The 21750-nt window shown below is 45.0% G+C and overlaps 1 protein-coding gene across 3 annotated transcripts in view; it reads left to right on the forward strand.

The window, feature by feature from the left end:
- The window catches only part of SMC1 (structural maintenance of chromosomes 1), a 110574-nt gene that overhangs the window by 9885 nt on the left and 78939 nt on the right, over positions 1–21750 (forward strand). For all 3 annotated transcript variants that reach the window (XR_011046670.1, XM_068388446.1, XM_068388445.1), the window contains exons 2-4: positions 16939–17159; positions 17331–17479; positions 20257–20425. Coding sequence is in view for 2 of the 3 variants with exons in the window: in XM_068388446.1 (XP_068244547.1) it covers positions 16939–17159; positions 17331–17479; positions 20257–20425 (539 nt within the window). In the remaining variant the exon portion in view is untranslated. The remainder of the gene's footprint in view (positions 1–16938; positions 17160–17330; positions 17480–20256; positions 20426–21750) is intronic.

Here is a 21750-nt window from a genome sequence, read left to right on the forward strand (position 1 = left end):
ATGGGTAGTTAACCCTCGTTAAAAATCAATGGCTCGTCATTTCAGCTACGCCAAAAGTTATACCCCTATTAAGTAGCTAAGGTTTGTTTAGTTAGGAAAAATACAAATGATCTACGAATTTGTCTTTTTTTTTTTTTTTTTTACTCTCTATGCTCCTACTTTATTTTTTACTAATACTGTACAGTCAATTTAATACAGAAATTTCTTTTATAAAATTGAAATTAGAAAAATTTATTTCACACTCTTTAGTAATATAATTTCCAAATTACATTTTCCATATTTCTTACAAGCTACACTTTAATTATTTTCTTCAAGCTACACTTTCATTATTTCCTAGCACTTAAATTTGGAAGAGTATGGTATTTTTCAAAACATGGTTCCAGACATGGTTGAATATCACCTTCCTTACGGTGGAATAATACATTCCTGACAGTCGTAGGGAGGGCTTTTCTCTGCTCTGGTCGACGGTTTGTACGTTGGCAGACAAAGCAACCCTTAGTAATTGCTTTTTTGGTACCTGGTGGCACTAACATTGTATAAATGAAGTGATATGCAGAAAGTTGGTCTGGATCTCCAAGTGAAGAGCTTTCAACAGCATTCTAACAGCTGGTGCTTCACTTCAATCATGAAATCTGAGTGTACATTTTTTTATGGTTCTTTAGTGTAAGTAGTATTTGTCCATCCAACATTGCGATATTCAGCAAATGAAAATAAATTTCTTATACTGTACCATTTCAGTGTCTTACTAACAATATCAGTACAGTAGATTTTATCGTTGCATTTGACGTCTATCAAATGCATATTTTTGTTTTAATTAATGACTTATTTAGGTAGGAGTAATTGATCATGAGTATGATGGTCAACATTTTGGAAGAGGATCCTGAGGGAATTGTGAACAGAATTAAGGAAGAAAACTTCACTTTTGTCTCTCCAGTAAACAAGAATTATAATATTTGGTTGCTAGTGTGTTACATCATCCCTGCATACAATCGGAGCGACGTGTGACATGTTTTTTGCCTTCGTCTTTAGGCTCCTGTCTTCCAGGAATAAAGATACTGAAAGAAGCTGGAGAGGTATACCAATTGTTGACATATAAGTCATGATTTTTTTCAAGATAAGTCTCCATAAGGGTTAGTACTACACTGCCATACATCCCCAAAGTTTCATCGAGTGTCACTTCTGTTTCAGCACCAGTGTACAGTAAAAGATCTTGACCAAACGGGTTTGGCATTTGTATAATACAAACTGTTTCAATCCAAATCTGTGATGTTTGGAAGGATTGTACTGTACTGTCTAAATGAAACCCTTTCACTCTTTACAGTAGATATTATTACGGTGAAAGCTGAAAACTAAACAAAAGACTTTTTAGCAGTACAGTGAACCCTCGTTTATCGCGGTAGATAGGTTCCAGACGCGGCCGCGATAGGTGAAAATCCGCTAAGTAGTGACACCATATTTACCTATTTATTCAACATGTATATTCAGACTTTTAAAACCTTCCCTTGTACGTAGTACTGTTAACAAACTACCCTTCAATGTACAGAACACTTAATGCATGTACTACAGTACCCTAAACTAAAAAAGGCACAAATATTAAAGGCGATTTTATATCATGCGTTTCCTAAACACGCTAAAAAGCACGATAAAAAATGGCAACCAATGTTTTGCTTACATTTATCTCTGATCATAATGAAGAAACAAACTGGAGGTAGAGCTTTGCTTATTACCCAGACATATTTCCCATACTTTTCCCTTAGAACTACATCACATCTTCCTACTTTAGATATATATATATATATATATATATATATATATATATATATATATATATATATATATGTATATATATATATATGTGTGTGTGTATATATATATATATATATATATATATATATATATATATATATATATATATATATATATATATATATATACTGTGTATATATATATATATATATATATATATATATTTATATGTATACACTTATACATACCTACATATATACATATATACATAAATACATGCATATATATATATATATATATATATATATATATATATATATATATATATATATATATATATTACTGTATATATATGGGTTATGGAAAAAAACCGCGAAGTGGTGAATCCGCGATGGTCGAACCGCAAAGTAGCGAGGGTTCACTGTATATAACTACCCACCGCTAGTTGCATAGTAGTAAGCCAACCACCCTACTCACACACACACACACACACACACACCGGTGAAATGCCTTCACTTTTTAATTTGGCTCACGATAACTCCTAATAAACTGGCCTTTGATTTGATGATGTTTCTGAATGAGTAGAACAATAATCAACTGACCCTCAGACAGCCTGTAGGTGAGTACACTGTTGCTTCCCTTAGTGAAGCAACGGCGCCCTCCAATGGGTTTTTCGTGTTTTTGCGTCGAGGAAAGACTTATGAGGGAGCTACAGTTAGAGGGACAGTTGGAGCATTTTAATGCCTCCTCAGAGGTTGACTACAAGCTTCCTCTTTGAGACTCTGGAGGTAATACTCCATTACAGTTCTTGTGCCTTTAACTGCAGCTCCTGATGTATCTCAAGGGTGTCACAGTTAGGGGCACAGCAGGAGTACACACCTGCCTCCCCAGGGGTGTACCACGGTCTTCCCCTCCGAGAGACTGGAGGTAATGTACCAATAGAGCTCTTGTGCCCTTAGCTATAGCATTCTCTGCATCTCCTCATGCTTCGTTCTGATAGCTCCGGCCTACGAATGAGAACAGTTGAAGACTAGTACCCCTCTGGGCTACCAGTCTGGCTATCCTCTTTGGGAGAACCCAGAATTGACTTCGGTAACGTTTCACAGCTTGTAGCTTATGATACCCTCCCTCAGTCTGTTTTCTCAGCAGGCTGAGGGTATGCAAGTTCGCTACGCTGAGCACCTCTTTCTGCTCACTGCGTCCACGAGCACAATGCCCCTCTCTAGAGTAGTCGCCTCCCAGTTACCTGCAGATGCTTTAGGTCTCTGCCCATCATGCCCCCAAGGCACAATGAGTCTGAGTCTCGTTAGCAATTTTCCTTCGGTGTCATTGTCACAAATGGTGCCGCCTACCGATTGCTTGCTTTTGCTGCCTCTCCCATTGGGCCCTCATAGCACAACGAGTCTCGTGAGCAATTTTCCCGTCAGGATCATTGCCGCGGATGGGATGTCTGCTGACCGCTTGCGGGTTTTGCCTCTCCCATCTGCGAGTCTTGTAGGCTATAACCCTTCGGGGTTTTTGCCTACATTATATCCGTTGGGCACAACAAAGCTCATGGAGTTTTATGGGGCCAGGCCCTTTGGGACCTGCGCTTTGGGGTTTTACCTCTCACGAGAAAGAACCTGCTGTTCTACAAGTTCAGCGCAGCCTTACAGTATTTGTCTCGTTACGAGTGAATACCTCCTCTGGTGGGAGGGCATAAGGTTACTCTAGGGGTTATGACGATCATTAGTACATTGCTTCAGGCAGAGTGTTGCTTTGCCAACATTCTACAGCGCTCGCCATTGTTTGCCTCGACAGCGCTCACTTCACAAAATGAGTTAGTAAGACTTTGCTTACCAACCTCGCTTGCTGTTGCCTCAAGTACACACTACTTTGATGGTTTGTGCAATACTTGTCATCCACAGGTGTGAGTCTACGATCGCCACGACAATGTTCTACAGTGGTGGGCAGCATTCGCCTCGCCAATGTTCGTCTCACTATTACTCACTTCGCCAACGCTCGCCTGACTTTTGCTGCTCGCCTTGCCAGCGTTCGCCTTGCCAGTACTCGCTTCACCAAATGAGCTTGCAAGACCTTGCCAACCACCCCTGGGGGACCTTACTAGTGTTTGTGTTCTTTTCATGCTTATACAAATGACCCTTTTATGCGAGACTGTTCATTTTCATAAAAGTGAGACTACTCAACAATAAGGAAACTGCTAGTGATGTCTGCCCAATTACATCTGCTCACTAACCCCATTATAAAGGGATGACATGAGCTACTTTGGTTGCGCATGTGCGCTCGCCCATATGACTGCCAGACTCACCAGGAAGGTAGAAACCTGGGACTGTACAATGAGTCTCGTTAGACGAAACTCTCTGGTTATTTCTGCAAATGGGGATGCCTGCCGACTGCTTGCCACCACCACATGCCACCATTGTGCCCTCAGGGGACATTTAATCTTGTTAGGTATACAGTAGTAATGCTGGGTTTTTGGTGCAGATAAGAATGCTTTTCAACCGCTTGTGGCTGCCGCATCCCTCTGTTGACCGGAAGATGAGTCTCGGGAAACATAATCATACAGGGTTATTATCTCAGACTTCTCCTCCATATGGCTTAGAGAGTAATCGGAAAACTCTCATGGTATTGGTCTCCGATCCCTTGTGATCTGCGCCTCACTTCGTCATGCCCTCAAGGCACAATGGTCTCGTGACCCATATCACTTTGAGGTTATTCCTTTAAGCCTCTATATTCAATAGGATGGAATCGGCTCATGCTTACGTTAATGAACAATAGAAAACATGTCATCACTTACAAGTACACTTGTCCCAGCCACAGTGTGGTCAAGTGCCAACTAATGATAAAGTTCTGATTGCTTCGCGAGTTGCGTGCGCTCCTTGTAGGCACGCACATGCTCACGAACTTGTACATGTTCACAATGCTGTAGCTAGTCAACGATCATTTCCCTTTTGAGTAATGATGTTTGCTTCGTCGCACATACATTATTCCCGCAAGTGACTCCACGAGCTATCACGGAGGTGCTCTCACGGAAACATGTTCATGAGCTCAAACTCTTGTATGAACACCTATCCTGAGTCAGGGAAGTTGTGTTTTGTCACTTCCGCAAGTGGGCAAGCGAACTACTTCTCCCGAAGAAGGCTGTTTACTTTGTCAGTTGCATGTGCTACCCTCACGGGGTAGTAGCAAGGACTACTTACTGTCACACAGAATTATTGGAACTTGGTGCCAATACATTCTTTTCTCATTAATGGTAGTAACTCTTGTGAGAAAGTCAGGTTATTCATAACTCTCCTATCGTCATGTAAACCAGACTTAGTACTCTACCCGCAAGTGGGAGCCTCTCTTCTTCCCAGTCAGGTCCTCCCTGACATCTCCGGATCGTACTTCTAAATATCAGAAGTACTGTACATAAGACTCCAAAACTTTGCATAAGTCTGTTCCCCTGGGAGGGAATATTCGGAGCTTATGCCAGTTTTGTTGATCGAGAAAGGAGAGATTTAAAACTTATTCACCTTTTCTAAGGAATACCTGTCATCAGGGAGAAGGTTTCGTTTGCGAATATCTATCAGTATTCTCTAATCAAGTTTTGGGCACAACGAACCATTCGAGCCACAACTGGATCTTATTTTTGCCATGTGGTACCCGTCATAGGGGATTCCTTCTGTAAATCGAAGGAAATATATCTATCGGGTATTTTTCTTTGTCTGTGTTTCTTTTCCACAATTAAACTTTTGAACACTACCTGTCTGACAAATTGGATTAAAGGTGCATCACAATCTTGTCCAACAGAAATACTGTAGTCGCTTACGACCAATCATTGACGATTAAGTGATTGCTTTCAACTAGGGAGATTTGCTGTAATGCCATTACCCGTTAGACATTACTGGCTACTCCAGTCTTTACAGATTCGTAAGTGGACACACATGACCAACTCTCATTGTAGCAAAGGCAGTTGGACTACAGGGTTCACCTTCCTTTTATAGAAACTGTTGCTTGCAACCGATCTCACGTCTTGACAGCGATTGCCTTGAAATGCTTACTTGCTATCCCTTTTACTCCCAACACTATTTGGAACTTTCCAACTCTTAACCCCCTGGCATTTTCTTTTTCAAGCACATTTTGCAATATATTTTCTTTAAATTGCGCTAACAGTCTTGATTTTTGTCATAGGTCAGGTTGGTCTCATTATTTTGGAAAATGCATGAAGTTTCTCAAAAAGTTATCAAAAATATGCAAAAACATGTAAATAGCAGTTTGTTCCGTAACCGAAATACAAACCACGCTATTTACACAATGTTTACCTTTTAGCGCAGCTGAAATGGCGAGCCATTAGAATTTAACGAGGGTGTATTACCCCCGCGCTAGTTAGCGGGGGGGGGGGGGGGGTAGGGGAGTGGTAGCTAGCTACCCCTCCCCTCCCTCACACACAGATGAATGCTCACTTTCACTTTTGGCTCGGACTGTGACAGACGTCTCTGTCTTGGTCCTCTCTTGGCAGCCATTGTTTGTTTTGTCTTTACTTAATCGCTTACTTTTCATTTACTCAATATATATGTAAACATGTTTTCATGTTTGTATACATATTTGAGTATAGAAATAAGTAAGTTTCCTTTTCAGATTTGTGTGTGTAGTGTACTTATCTACGTGGTGTCCTCGGCAGTTGGCCGCCACGGCGTTATGGGTGGCGATCGAGTTTGACTTATGTCTTTCTCTCTCTCTCTCTCTCTTGAGGTCGTTCACCCTTTTACTACGTGTTACTACGCCCTTGTAGCTTCCTTTTCGTGTGGGGGGGTTGCTACGCCGTACGTTTGTCTCAATTAGTTTATGAATCTAATTGTATTTGTTGATTTTTCAGCTTTGTAGAACGATTTCGTTCTTTCTTTATTGTTCATTCATTTTTAAATTACATAATTACATAGTTACATAATTATAATTGTTATAATTCTGTTTTGGTTACAGCTCTCCTTCCGTGAGTGTAAGTGGTTGTGAGGGCACGTGCCTGTTGTGTAATTCTTGTTTCCTTTCCCTCGGGATTCCTCTTCGGAGCCTTCCCGGGGGAATGAATGTGTACTAATGTTTTTTTGTTTTATTTTTTTACAGTTACCGATCTAGTTCGTTTCTGTAATATGGCAACGGTGTGAGCTGTCTTGTTGAGTCCTGGGGATTCGGCTATTGCTGCCTCCCCCTTGTGTTTTCATCAGGGGCGTGTCTCCTTCTACTGGAAGTACTCCCGTGACGACGGACAGCTCTCCAGTTCATTTTAGAACTCTCAGGAGGCTTGCCTCCTTGGGCAGGTAACTTTCCTTCCGAGGGAAGTTTTTCCTGTCCAGGCTTGAGTTTTTCCCCTTATGGAGGGTTCTCCTCTTGCCTTTTTTTCGTGCGACTTTGCTCTTGGTGCTGAGCGGTCACACCTGCAGTTTCGCTCAAGGGGCTGGGCAACTGCAGGAGCTCCTCTTCGGAGGATTGCTCCTTTTAGGTCACTGCTGACCAGTCTCTTCTACGAAGTGTTTCTCTTTCGTTCGCGAGAGAGTACACTCATAGAGACTCCTCTTCGGAGGTTTCTGCTGTTGCTGTTGGCCTCCCTCGCCGTAAGGCCCACCGTCCGCCTCGTCGTAAGGGCCTCTCATCTCCCTATAAGGGTGCTTGAGGCGCCTTTTTGAATCTCCGTTTGCAGCCTACAACTCCTTTTTCTCGATCTTCCGCCTTGGTGCAAATGGACAGCAGTCTGATCTCGTCTTCCGACGGGCAACGGTCTTCCCGACGGACAACGGTCTTCCGGACGGACAGCGGTCTTCCGACGGACATCAGTCTCCCGGCGGACAACGATCCCTTCGGGGCAAAGGGTTGCCTCCCACGGGGGTTCTTCCCTTGCGTGTCAGGGTTTCCCTGCGCGCCCTTCTGCTGTGTTCTCTCCTGCTCCTGCTCAGTGTTAACGCACTGGCGCTCTTCTGCTCATCAGCGCTCTCTTGTTCGTCAGCGCTTTCATGATGATCATCCCTGCTGTTCCTGTTGGTTCCTGTTACGCGCCCTGTGCGCCCACGTTCGCCCTCGCGATCTAGAACTTCGGTTCAGGTCGGGGTCAAGGACTCTTCTTCTATACGCAGGCTTCCACGCGTAGCCTTCTGCTCGTCAGCGATCATCAGCTCGTCAGCGATCATCAGCTCGCCAGCGATCATCAGCTCGCCAGCGATCATCAGCTCGCCAGCGATCATCAGCTCGCCAGCGATCACCTGTCTCTCGGCGATCTCCGGATCGCCCGCGTGTGTTACAGCCGGCACGCCAACGTTCTCCAACTCTTCTGAAGGAACATGGTTCGCCAGCTACTAGCTCACCTGCGCATGCTGATCGCCATCGCGCGACCCTCAACTGCGGATGCTGATCGCCATCGCGCGACCCTCAACTGCGGATGCTGATCGCCATCGCGCGACCCTCAACTGCGGATGCTGATCGCCATCGCGCGACCCTCAACTGCGGATGCTGATCGCCATCGCGCGACCCTCAACTGCGGATGCTGATCGCCATCGCGCGACCGCCCACCTGCGGATGCTGATCGCCATCGCGCGACCGCCCACCTGCAGAGGCTGCTCGCCATCGCGCGACCGCCCACCTGCAGAGGCTGCTCGCCATCGCGCGACCGCCCACCTGCGCATGCTGATCGCCATCGCGCGATTGCCCTCCTGCACATGCTGCTCGCGATCGCTCACCTTCGCATATTGCTCGCCAACGCACGATCGCTCACCTGCGCATGCTGCTCGACCATCGCGTCGGCATAACACAACGCGCCATCGCCAACCTGCTCACCAGCTCACCACCGATCGCTTGTTGATCCATATCGCCAGCGGTCTTCCTCGCCCTCGCAGCAGCGCGTTTCCTCGTCATCGCGCTAACGCTTGCGTTCGCCGCCTCGGACTCGCGCTCATCCACCTGCCCAACCTCACGCCCGCTCGCCTGCGCGCCCGCGCGACCGCTTGCCTGTGCGCCCGCGCGACCATTCGCCTGCGTGCCCACACGCCCACGTGCCTGCACGTCTACGCTCATGCGCATCCGCGCCCATGCTCTCCAATGTTCGCCCACGCGCGAACCAACGGTTTTCCATCACGCGGACGGATAGTGTTCCGTCGCGCGAACCTACAGTGTTTCTTCGCACAAACGTCGGCTTATTTCTTGCAGTATCCATTGCTCGTCTATGGGTTATCGCTCGCCGACCACCAGCTCTCGCCCTTCCTACCACGCTCGCCCTCCTTCTGCGCTCCTTCGCTCACCTTCGTTTGCGTTACCGCGCATGGGCGCTTCCACGTTCGCCCACGCGAAAATCTTTGAATTACTGTCGCGCGAGCTCCAGGGCGATTGCGACCACGATTCCCAATGGGGTTTTCGCAGCATGGCCAGCCTGGCGAGTTCTTCTGGAGCGTATTTCCAGAACACGGCCTCACCCCGTAAACGCAGAGCATGGCACTTGCAAGAATAGGAGAAACTTAAGGGAGATCTGAGCAACACTCCTCTTTCCTGAACCTGGTTAGCCCTTCCCCGTCATTCCCTGAAAGGATTTTTGGCGGGGGGGCTTTCCGTTCGAGATTTCTCCATCGGACAAGGGGTGACTGCTTACCCCCTTCCTCTGGGAGCTTACCAGGTTCTTTCCCTCCTCGGTTACGGCCCGAGGTTTGGTTCAAGGAAGCTACAGGAAGAGCATGGGTACTTTCCTCCTCTCGAGCTCAGGCACCTTGGCCTTTCGTCGTTAAGTATCTAACTTGCGGACAAGCTCGATGTTGTACCATCTGGACGCGCTGACTGAGGGCTTCCTTCGGGTGTCTCATCTGTGGAGGTCGACGACCTCAGACACCCTTCCATCCTTGAGAAGAGTTTGTTTGTGCCCAAGGACAGAGACTTAGACAGTGGCTGTGCGGAGGAAATCGACTTCCGTTTTCACTCCTCCAAGGCGCTTTCTTCCAGACTCTGCAGGGCTCCAGCGCCCTTTTCTTTCAATCACGTCGGCCTAAGTTAAAGGCTACGACAACTGGGACAAGGTGTCCAATTGCAGTTTCCTCCTGTCAGGAACAGATGGCACGGGAGACTTCCCCGGGGGGGGCATAGTCCTAAAAGGAGTTCACGAACTCTAGGATTGCAGGTTTTTCTCTGGGAGGATGCTTAAGGTTACTCATCCGAATGACAGCTTCCCGATGCCCATTCCCGCACAATCTCTGTGATCAGCCAAGGATATCGTGCCTGCCGTCTCTGTCAGCGAATTCAGTGTCTCTGAACCTCTATGCCATAGCGTCAGCAGAGTTGCCCGGTTGGGCAGAATGATCCATACCTTAGGCGAAGGTCTTCCTTAGGATCATCGACGGCTTCACCCCCGGCCTCCTCAGTCGATCCTTTCTTGTAAGAAAGGATCTGAGAGGGGATGTCCTTAGTCGACCTCTCAGCCCTGATCAAGTTTGTCGAACAAACTTCGGCCAGCGTAGACCAGCAGAATCGATCAGACTGGTAACGAGGCGACAGGACTCCTTAAACCCTGGATCGGAAGGACGGGTACTTTCAGTTTCCATTCCATCCATCTTCCAGGGTGCTCGTCGAATTCAGCCTAGACTGCAAGTATTCCTGCTTATGATGCAGTGTGGCTATCCCGCCGTGGCATAGCAGGTTTGTTTCCCCAGAGAACTCTCCCTGCCTTCCTCTTGGCCGCTCAGGTGCAGGCTTCCGCCTCCTCTGCTGTTTGGAGGGCTGGTCAACTCCGGTAGGCTCGGGTTCGACCTTCTTCAGCGCTGGGTCAAGCTTCCGGATGCTTACCACGAGTGTGGGCTCATGGTATTTTGCTTGGAGCCTTCTCTTCCTCTGCCTCAACATCTGGAGTATCTGGCCATGATATTGAGTCAACGGCCTTACCACGTTGGAAACCCCGCTTCTCGTCCGTCCAGCGAGGTTAAGCAACGTCGGTACTTGGATGGGTGACCACCTGGGGACGCCAGATTCTGTTACCACATCCTCCGAGCCTTCCTTTCGGTTGACTGTGGCAAGACTGAGGAGAGTCGCAGTACCTGTTCTCAGTCAAGCAGAGCTTTCAGCCCTACCTTGGAACGTTTCCTAGTTCTCCTTTCCTCATTGACCCGTCTATAGTCCGAACGGTCGCCTCAGGATAAGTTCCATGTGGGGCGATCCAAGTTCCGGTGGCTTCAGGCAATGTTTAACCGGACTTCCTGGCCCCTATGGGACCAGCGGAACTATTAGACCTGCAATGGGTGTTGACCTATGGAGCCTCTTGATGGTAGTGGATATTCTCGTCCTGTCCCCACATTCTTGATGCTGTTCTCGGACTCGTCAAAGGAAAGGGGGGGGGGGCATGTTCCGGTCCAGGCCTATGGTCAAGACCTGAAGGATACCTCTCCATCATTCAGGCAGGCTTAGGGGCCTTAGTCTGGCCCCTCTACAGATCCTACAGCTCCTGCTGAGTCGCCCCGTGCGCGTCGACTTCATGATTCTGGCGTATTCTAACCAGCAGGGGACGCATTTTCACACCTTCACATCTTGCAGTAGAGATACCGGGATGATTGAGATTCTCTCAATACCACCATCGGCTCTCTCATTCCAGGCAGAGGAATGTTCTCTCAGACTATCCGAGCAGAGCCTCGTAGAGAGAGTGTACCTGGGGGTCTTTGACCTTGGGTAACCAGCAATTACTGGTCTGGGGGACCTGATCGCGACAGCTTGGAACCTCAAGCTTCCGCTATTCTTCCCCCCAGTCTCAGACCCCGAGACTCTGGCAAGATGCATTCCGGTGATGGTGGGACAACTTCGACGCCTGCGTCTTCCCTCCCTTTTGTCTGTGGACAATGGGTCTCAACAAGACCAGGTTGTCTCAACCTTTCAATGGGAGAGCTCCACTGGGACTATGCGCAGAACGGTTTCTGGACCCTCTGCTTCCCCTGACGGAACTCCCGGGCAGACTACTCAAGCAACCACACTGCGACATCTCTCCCGAACCGGGGCGTCGCTTCGGCTTCATGCCTGGAGACACTACGCCTCCTCCTCAAGAAGAGACAACCCGCTACAGTCGCGGTACGGAGATCGCGTCATCTGCGATAGTCATCCATAGGGGTCTCCCAGGCAAAGTGAAGAGTCTAAGGTGGTTGGTGCCGTGGGAGATATACCTCTTCCCTTGAGGCCTCTTCTCCAGCAATAACGGTCTTATTGCCTTTCGGCGGGAGGAAACTCCTTTCCGCTCTCGGCAATGAAGCCTGTCGCTCAGCCTTTCCCTGACCTTCAGGCTTAAAGGAATAACTTTTTCCTGCCCGCTGGATCTATCCTCGCTCATGCGAAGCTACGATCGTCCCTGCCCTAGTCGGAGGAAGACCTCCAACTTGGAGCATGGCTCGGAATTTTAGTCCTTTAAGAGATCTTCTCAAGACCCTTTACGACAGGCCTCGGATTGTATTCCGCCTTGGGTCTCCTGCTCACTCTGGCCACGGCCAGTGTGTAAGCAATCTTCTTGGTCTCTTACGACTCCCCCCTTTCTAAGGAAGAGGGGAAGGCAACATTCAGGCTCGCTCCTGAGTTGTTGGCTAGACTCAGAATCTGGGGGTCCCGGCCCTTCGGTCCGATTCATTCAAGATTTTGAGTCTCCATTCTGTATCTGATGTCCCAAGACCTTCTCTTTCTTGCCAGTAAAGGAATCGAGAGGTTAGCGCTGGGAACAGCTGCAGTTTGTCCTCAGTTGCAGCCGATTTGGGAGCACAAGGAGGACATGGGGGAGAGTCACCAGTATACCTCTTCAGCCCGGACTCAAGGACATTCATCTCGACCTGTCTCCAGACCCTCCCCCGTCACGTCGCCCTACAGCACGATGTTGGATACATCGCAACGTCCCTCGCCTTCGAGTAATACTACTCTGTGACGCAGGTGCTACAAGCTGGAGTCTGGAAGCGTCTAATGACCTTCGCAGCCCGCTTCCTGCAGGGCGTGACCCACAGGAGTCTCGATACGTTTTCTATCACTCTGTGGTGGCTACACAACAGCTGGTCTAACCTCAGGCTCCTTTTTGGACAGGTAGCAGAAGGTTGAGGGCATTGTTATCAGGTTTTAGTCTGCATGAACGAAAGAAGTATGTCTGGCCCTTACTTCTTTCTTCATCGTCCCCTCTACGGGGAAGCAGCATCCTGGTCTCTGCATAGCTGACCTCGAACCTCTGCAGGTAAACCATGCTTCCTTGTGTTCCGAGTATTGAGTCAATACTGTCGCGTCCCCCATACCCTGACGAGGTGGTATTGGGAACGTCCTAACCCAGAGTTCCTTCTGGAACTTCAGGTCAACTGCCTAGGACGGGTCACACTTCTTCCTTCACACACAAGCTTACGTAGGCCACATGGTTCCTTGCGAAGCAAGGAACTTGTGAGGTGCAGGGACTCCTTTTATCGAGTGCTACTCACTCGGATTCTGAGTCCCCGGGTAAAGCCAAAGCTAGTATGGCTGGGGACTTTCCACCCTACCTAAGGGGTAAGTCACCCTGTGTAAATAGCGTGGTTTGTATTTCGGTTGCGGAACAAATGGCAAATTCGAAGATAATTTGTATTTTTCCTAACCATACAAACCTTAGCTATTTACACACATTTGCCAGCCAGCCCTGTCCCCCAAGACAAGTCCTACCTCTAAGTGAAAGTGAGCATTCATCTGTGTGTGAGGGAGGGGAGGGGTAGCTAGCCACCACTCCCCTACCCCCCCCCCCCCCCCCCCCCCGCTAACTAGCGCGGGGGTAATACACCCTTGTTAAATTCTAATGGCTCGCCATTTCAGCTGCGCTAAAAGGTAAACCCTGTGTAAATAGCTAAGGTTTGTATGGTTAGGAAAAATACAAATTATCTTCGAATTTGTCATTTTTTGCAAGTACAGTTGAGGGTAAAGGGATGACTTTTGTGAAACGTACCAGTACGTCCATTGGGGGTTAAAAGGGTTAAGCAACCTCTTGGTGCCCTCTTGACACTTGGGTGGGATTCGATCTCTAGCTTGAGAGTCAAATGATCCTTGAGCTCAATTGTAACTTCCTACCCTTTGGAGTTTGTCAATAGACACAATCTCAGGGCGGGGCTGGCTGCCTCTCTAGGTAGTTGGCTGACCAGGTGACTCGGAGTCTGTCTCAGCTCTGATAGAATCGAAAGGAAAGAGCAGATTTCTCCTGAAGGGATTGCTGGTACAAACTCTCTGAAGACTGTGCTTTCCTTCTTGTTTGTACCTCCGCGATGGGTGTCAACAGACATGGGCTCTTCTACGACATATCCTAGCCAGAGGATAGGGGTATAATAACACTCGACTTCGTCCCTGAGTCTATGAAGGTCTCCGTAACTTATCCTTTGACCCAGATCATTTGTTACTATGTACTATATGAGCGCGGTGGCGTCATCTTGTATAATCATCGGTAGCTCAACCGAATGTGAACAAGTTTTCATGAATGTGGGCTGGGTCAAGAGGAGAGTCACCAAGAATACAGTCTCCTCTTGGATTCAACAAGATATAGATTGGTCACTGAACCCAGACTCTCTTCTGCAAGTTCATAGACCCAGAGCTCATGATGGTAGGATCATAGTACATCTCTAGCACTTTTAAAGAACTGCTCTGTGATGCTGGCATTTTAAGCTGGTGTGTGGAATCGTCGGCTGACCTTCACAACCCACGACCTGCAAAATGTAATCCACAGGAACCTTGGTACCCACTGTAGGTCCTATGGTGGCAGCACAACATGCTGTTTATGATATGTCAGTCCCCTTGCAGTACAAGTAGCAGTTGGTTGAGGGCAGACGTTTCCTGGGATTAGTTTGGGTTGAACGATAGAGTGACTGGCCTCTCTCCTTTCATCTTCCTTTCTCAGGGTACAGCACCCATGGAACTCTGCAAGCTGACCTCTTCCATCTGCAGGTAAAAACCATATCCCTTGTGTAGCCTGAAATATGTATCTGTTATGTCCCCTTCCTCCCAGCGAGGGAGAATAGGGTAATGACTGAGTTAAGTGTGGAATACAACTCTAAAGAATTCCCTATCTAGTCAAGTCACAGTGATTAGTTCACATACAATCACACCAGTTGCCCAAGCCGTTAGGTCTCACACATTCCGAGTTTAGCGAGGTGTCACGGTCTGTCTATTAAGCTCGTGCAAAGCACGGAATTACACCCCGGATCAGAAATCAACCTGTTGGTTTAGGACTTCCACCCACCTAATGATGAGTCTCCACTGTAAAGAGTGAAAGGGTTTATATTTGTGTCTGAACAAAGGAGAAATTTGTAAGTAATTTGTATTTTTCCTAACTATACAAACCTTGAGCTCTTTACAGATACCTGCCCCATCAGCACCTAATCCCCTAGAAAGTTCTGCTGGCAATTAAAAAGTAAAGGTATTTCACTGGTGTGTGTGGGTGGTTGAACTACCCCCCAATCCCCCCACTAACTCAGTGCTGAAAAGTCTTGACTAGTTTTCAGCATTTGCTGAAATTATATCCAATGTAAAGAGCTCAAGGTTTGTATAGTTAGGAAAAATACACATTATTTACAAATTTGCCATCCAACATTACCTCTCCATAAAACAAGGCACTCATCCTTGACCATGTTACAAAAGGGATAAAGCTTTTCTTTAAGTTTATTCCTTTTCAGATCAAATACTGCTCAAATTCTGTTTTATCTTTCCTATTGAGTTGCTTAGATATTCCTCAAGATTATTACTGTATAGAAATTAATGCACGTAAAATATTTGACACAATTAATGGACGTTAGTTTAGAAAAAAAAGGGCATATTCAGAGGAAAATTAGTGACCCAATACTCCTGATAATTACCCTTCCTGACAGTACCCATAAGAGTAACCAAGGCAAGGAAGTCATACCAATGGTGCGTCCGTGAGTGTTCCCTTGATATAAGACCCCCTTACATAAAGTGAAAGTAATGATTTGACTCCTATTCAGTTGGTTCCATTTTAAAACTATTCTATAAGAAGTAAAAAAAAAAAAAAAAAATCACTTTCATGAGTATACTGTATTTTCAAAATCATTCACCTGTATTCCTGATATACCTTCATCAAAAAAAGTCCACGCTACCAATCCGCTGCCATCCAGGATCACCTGATTTGACATTGTTACGGTCATCCCTAACTCCCTGGCCAACGATATCTCTCTTCTTCCTTGCAGTTTGTACAAGCGGGCAATGAACTTGTCTTCCTCTTGTTCGTGGTTGTGTTGGATATGTGGAGGAGATCCTTTACTGTATTTTGGTCCCCTGGGATCGATGACCAGGGCCAGGGGTGTGACCCCGTGTCATGGCTTTGAACCTCAATTCCTGTGGGCACGGTCTCTGGGTACTCCATTAACCAAGCGGGGGTGGTGTTTCGGTCCTGTGTTTTGGTTTCAGTGCTACTTCAGTAGCCAAGTGGCACAGGTATGTGGCCCTGCATTTCTTCCCCCCAGGAATGATGAGGAAGGCTGGAGCTTTAACTCCGTGTCCCTGCCCCTCTGGGCCCAGGCTTGGGTCCCTGACTACCCCGACAGCCAAGTGAGACGTGTGACTTTCCCGTGTTTCGGCCCCTTTACTCCGTGCCATAGTCCTGTACAGGTCTCTGGTTACATCAGTAGTTAAGCGGGATAGGCAGCCGATGCACAGAGCCAGGGCGTGGTTTCGAGTCTTGGCCTACTCCGATGGCTGGGTTGTCAAGGGTTGGCCTCGTTTTTGTGGCCCTCGGGGATGGGGCCCTACCTACCCTTGTATCCATGTAGGACATGTTTGCTTGGACCCGTTTCGGCACTGGGTTTGTAACCCCGTATGTCTCGATCCTCAGGTCCCCCGGGCTGCGACTTAGGTTTCTGCCGGGATGGACTAGGTTTGACTCTGTGTTTTGCTCCCCCAGTTCCAATGCACGGGGTCAGGGCCATGATCCAATGCATGGGGTTATGGCCGTGATCCCATGTCATGGATCCCCACCATGGCTCTTCTGGGCTGTCGCTCACTGGTTCCATTAAATGATTCTACCAAACTAAACCACTTACAGACTTACAGTTAGCGATAAGATATTTAACATGCATTGTAGTTTATAAACCAAAACATTCTTAGGAAGCTTTGATATTTGTTATGGTGTTGTTAGTTAATGACAGCTTAATGTTTATCATAGCAGGTTCAGAATAGTGATGGATGACTAATTGTTTTTTAATTCTTATCCTTTGTTTTCAGGCAAATCCAATTTCATGGACGCCATCTCATTTGTTATGGGAGAAAAGACATCTAGTCTTCGCGTTAAGAGACTCAGTGACCTGATTCATGGAGCCTCAATTGGTAAACCGGTGTCACGTTCTGCCCAAGTCACTGCTGTGTTCCAGATGGAAGATGGGTCTGAAAAACGGTTCACACGTCTTGTACAAGGCTCATCTTCAGACCATAAGATCAATGACAAGGTAATGATATTACATGCTTTTATTTCATGTACAGTACTTAATTGTTGAATTTTTGAATTGAATAAGAGAAAGAATGCATGTACGTTTACTGGATTAGTGTTTGTCTTTATAGGAATAATCTGGACAACAAACTTAACATTCAGATGTTGTAAAATACTCTTCCCTTCACAGATTGTCAGCAGCCAGACTTATATGAAAGAACTTGAGGCACTTGGTATTAATGTTAAGGGCAAGAACTTTTTAGTATTTCAAGGTGCTGTTGAGTCCATTGCCATGAAGAATCCTAAAGAGAGAACTTTGCTCTTTGAGGAAATCAGTAGGTGAGTATGTGAGAATTTGTTTCATTGTACATATCTTAATTTGCATTTGGGTTATTATCATAGGCATTTCTTTTTGGGAACTTGGAGTGTGGAATGTTGGTTGGTATTGGCCAAAGGTTTCAATCTGTGTTTGTAATTGCAATTATATTACAGTAAATTACAGTTCTAACCTGGGGATGAATTCTGGATCAAAGAATAAAAGATTTTGTTCCTTATACATTATGCTTTGAATTAATCTTATCTTCATATCTGTTGGAAATGAGTAGTTTTAAAGATACAGGAGCCCTTAAAGAATATTGATAATGAGGCCCTTAGCAGGAAATTGGGGTTTTTATGTTGTGGAAAACTGAGTGAATAAAGTAATGGAAGCTGTCTAACTTAACCACACCCACCAAATCCTAATACAGGGGGCCAGGTTCTCCTCACTTGTTTACAGAGTTGAGCCTTCCTGTGACCCATTTTCTAATGTCGCCTACACTGCTGCAAAACTCACAAAAAGAGAAAGAATAAAAAGCTTTTGAACCTTCAATAAACAAACAACCTTTGCACTTAGCCTATGCCTGTTATCCTAACCTTATCCAGGATAATAAGTTGCTGATGATGATTAATCTTCATATGTGTTTTCCACCAAAAAATGACAGGTAGCTCTGAGCTATGCTTGCATTCAACAGAGTAGAAGTCTGACATCCAGATTAAATAAGTTGAAGTCTTCAACATCAACTAAATCTCTGATCTGGCTTTTGAAGCTATCGAGAATGCAGATACTTTAGTTTCTGTGAGAAGCTACTTTCTCAGAGTGAGCCGTTCTAACAAAATTCTGCCATCAGCACCCTCTAGATAGAAGAGATTTTATTTATCTGTGGAAGGTAATCCTTCCTCTAAGCTCATTGATTCTGAGGCTACAACCCTGACTCTAGCGACTTCAGTGGAAAGCCTCGGGTAAGACCCTACCATCATCTCAACTTGCGAGTCTGTCAACAGGTAAGCGGCTTCCAGGACTAACCTTCAGGTAACTTCCTGGCTGAACTACAGGCCGGGTGCAGTGATGTGCTTCAAAACCAGAGAACAATGGGCTTTTTTCAGCCCGGAGTAGCCCAGGCATAGCATCTAGGACATGACATATCTTTTCTAGGTCTCTATCGTCTTGGTTCAAGAGTTAGTGGCCAAGATCTTGAAGCCAGGTGGCCATGGGTCCAGCCCTTCTTCAGCTCTTCCCAATAAAAGCGACGAGCAGAGATCAGAATGGCTCCCCTTCTTGTTCTTAGGGGTGGGAACACTATGTTTCTTCCTTTAGCTTTGTGCAATAATTGGAAACATGCTCTCACAAGGGATTTCTTTCGCATAAAGCTAAAATATTGTTTCTATCCTAGCCTTTCAGAAGAACGTTTCAATGGGTCGAGTATTGAAAGCAGGTGTCTGAAAGCGTTAGAACACCGTTACCACAAGTCACTGGATATCTTTTCCAAAGTACCTGTAGTAGCTGTCTAAAAGATACTGTAGCAAATCTAGCTCCCTCACAGGACAAGAAACAACACATCTAAGATAGTGGTTGGGCTGTCAGTCTAGGATGAGAGTGAGAATGTCTGGCCTTTCTTCATCATCCTTCCCCTTTCTTGGGGTGCAGCAGTTGCGCCATAATGTCGCTGGATTAAATGTTGCAGGTAAGCTTCGCTACAGGGCAACTTTTCTAGTATGATAAAAATAGTGTACATTCCCTTATCCAACGAGGGGTTCGATGGATAGTAATGGAAACCCAGCATTTTACTGTTGTGTTATATTAGACACTGTATCCTACAAGGCTATTAGTTCTTCTATAACTGCCTGTCATTTGACAGTATCTAGCTTTAGCCTACAAATAGTGCCATAGGAGGTGTATTGGAGTCATTACTCTGCTTCTAAGAGGTCTGAGTACTTGGACAATCCTGGATTTTAGTAAGCCAGTTTGGTGTTTGGGGATTTCCTCCCACCTAACGATAGGTTTCCTTTTAAAGGATGAAAGTTTGTATTCGTATAGGAACTAATCACAAATTTTTTAAGTAATTTGTATTTTTCCTAACTATACAAACCCAAGTAATACTTCCTGCCTCATCCACCCCACAAGCCCAATGTGAAGACTACTCAGTGTCCTTTGGGACGCTTCCCCGCCATCTGCCAGTAACTACCAATACCTCGTTTAAATCTTGACAGCCTTATCCCAGCTACTTTGAAAACATACTCCTATTAATGGACTCTTGTTTGTAAAGTTTGGAAAAATGAAAATTATAATTGACCTGTTTAAAGTGTTGATTGTCCCATTTATTTTCCCTCATTAATTTTTATGCAGATATTTGAGATTATGCGTATCCTACTTAATTAGTATTCCTAACTTAGATATTCACTCCATTCAGAAAAGTCATTAGGCAAAGTTCTGTCTAAAAATAGCATTCAGCAGTATTAAATTATTTTATGATCATAATTTGTATCATAATTTGACATTCCATCTTCAATGAAATATGCAAAGCTTGTTAAATTTTTGTCTTTAGATGAAACAGATTTCTGTAATCTGCTTTGTGTATGTCTTTGTGCAAAGTGCAGTATAATTGAAATTTTGTTTATATTATTTATGTAATTAGTCATTGAAATTTAGTTATATTTATGCATTTAGTCATTGGTCGATCAATATACAAATTTCATAGTTTAAACAGTTTTGTTTCATTACTTTTAGAAATACTTTTAATATGTTCATCTTTTTCAGGCTCTATTTCAAATTCTTGAAATTTTAAACTATTCTCTTTCAGTTCTGGAGCTTTAAAAGAAGAATATGATAGACTCAAGACGGAGATGTTGAAGGCTGAGGAAGATACCCAGTTTACATATCAGAAGAAGAAAGGCATTGCTGCTGAGCGCAAAGAAGCAAAGCAGGAAAAAGAAGAAGCAGAAAGATATCAGAGATTGAAAGATGAATTGGTAAGAACTCAGAGATTTTCTAGCAACTTAATTTCTTTGTAATAGAAACCTTTGTAAATACTGTTCTTTATGTGCTGACTTCTCCCTACATATTTACGTGGTGGATACTTATACCTAAAGAGAATTTTTGTTTTCATATGTACTTTTGTTACTGGCTTTACTTAAGTAATAATGAATCTGAATTGAAATTTCCACCACAGTTGGTTCAGGGATGTCAGTACACCTCACATAGGGCACTTTAATTACTTATGGACTCTGCAGCATCCCTGTGACCCATAGTTGAACCCAGTTTTTAGCCCTCTGTATTACATCATGGTGCAACAACTGGATTTTCCACCTAGTGGCACTGCACTGTTGAATGGCCTACGTGGCCCAAATTCACGTACCTACAAATACAAATCTTTCTTAAATGGGGAGTTTTGCTTTATGAGAAATTTTGAGCTTAATGTTTTATGATTGTTATCACTGAATAGTTTGAAGTTCAGTGTTGTTACTGTAATTTACAATGAAAATCTAAGAAAGATTGGTCGGGATTGCTATGATTCAGATGTATATTTAGTATCATAGCTTTTACATAGCAAGGTTAGGTAGTGGAACATTGGTGGCAAACTTATTTTTAACTTTTGGTGACGTAAACTAAATTCCTCCTGCTAGATGTGTCATTGCAGAGGAATGTTCCTCGATTATAAAATTGATGGTAGAGGAACTGTTATGGTACACCTATCATTTTCTTTTTTTGTGTTTCCTAGAAGTATTGTTTTTGTTAACTAATCATTTAGGTAGTTATTCCTTTCCAGACCCTCTCTGTTTATAGACTTCTTTTGACTGTCTACCTAGTTTGAAGGTCAGATTTTAGGTGTTCTTATTCCAAAGTTCTCTGTAATGCATGAAAAAGCCTCTACTTAATTATTTGATTAGTATGTAAATGGATATGCATGAGCTTACAAGATTGGGAGCATGAGAATGAATAGGCCTCTACCTACTTACATGGTTAGTGTGCTTTGCTGGTCAGGGTTTGGACAGAAACACTGGCTGGTACTAACTATTTTATTTACACTGAATTCTGACATAAAGACAATCCTTGTAAGCAGAAAGGTAACAGAAAATATTCACCTCTAAAAAGGTACATGATTACAATCTAGATGTGTTTCTGTACACCTGGTGGACACTTGGAATATATTTTATTTACAGGAATAAAACCATTTGAAGCATCTGAATTTAAAGCTTACTGTATTTGTTTTCAGTTATTGGTTTCCGTTTTTAAAGATGAAGTATCATACCGTTGTTCCTGGAATAAACAAAAATATCTTTGATGTTGTCTTGGG

Source organism: Palaemon carinicauda, chromosome 15 (genome assembly GCF_036898095.1).
Source record: "Palaemon carinicauda isolate YSFRI2023 chromosome 15, ASM3689809v2, whole genome shotgun sequence".
NCBI classification, from domain to species: domain Eukaryota; kingdom Metazoa; phylum Arthropoda; class Malacostraca; order Decapoda; family Palaemonidae; genus Palaemon; species Palaemon carinicauda.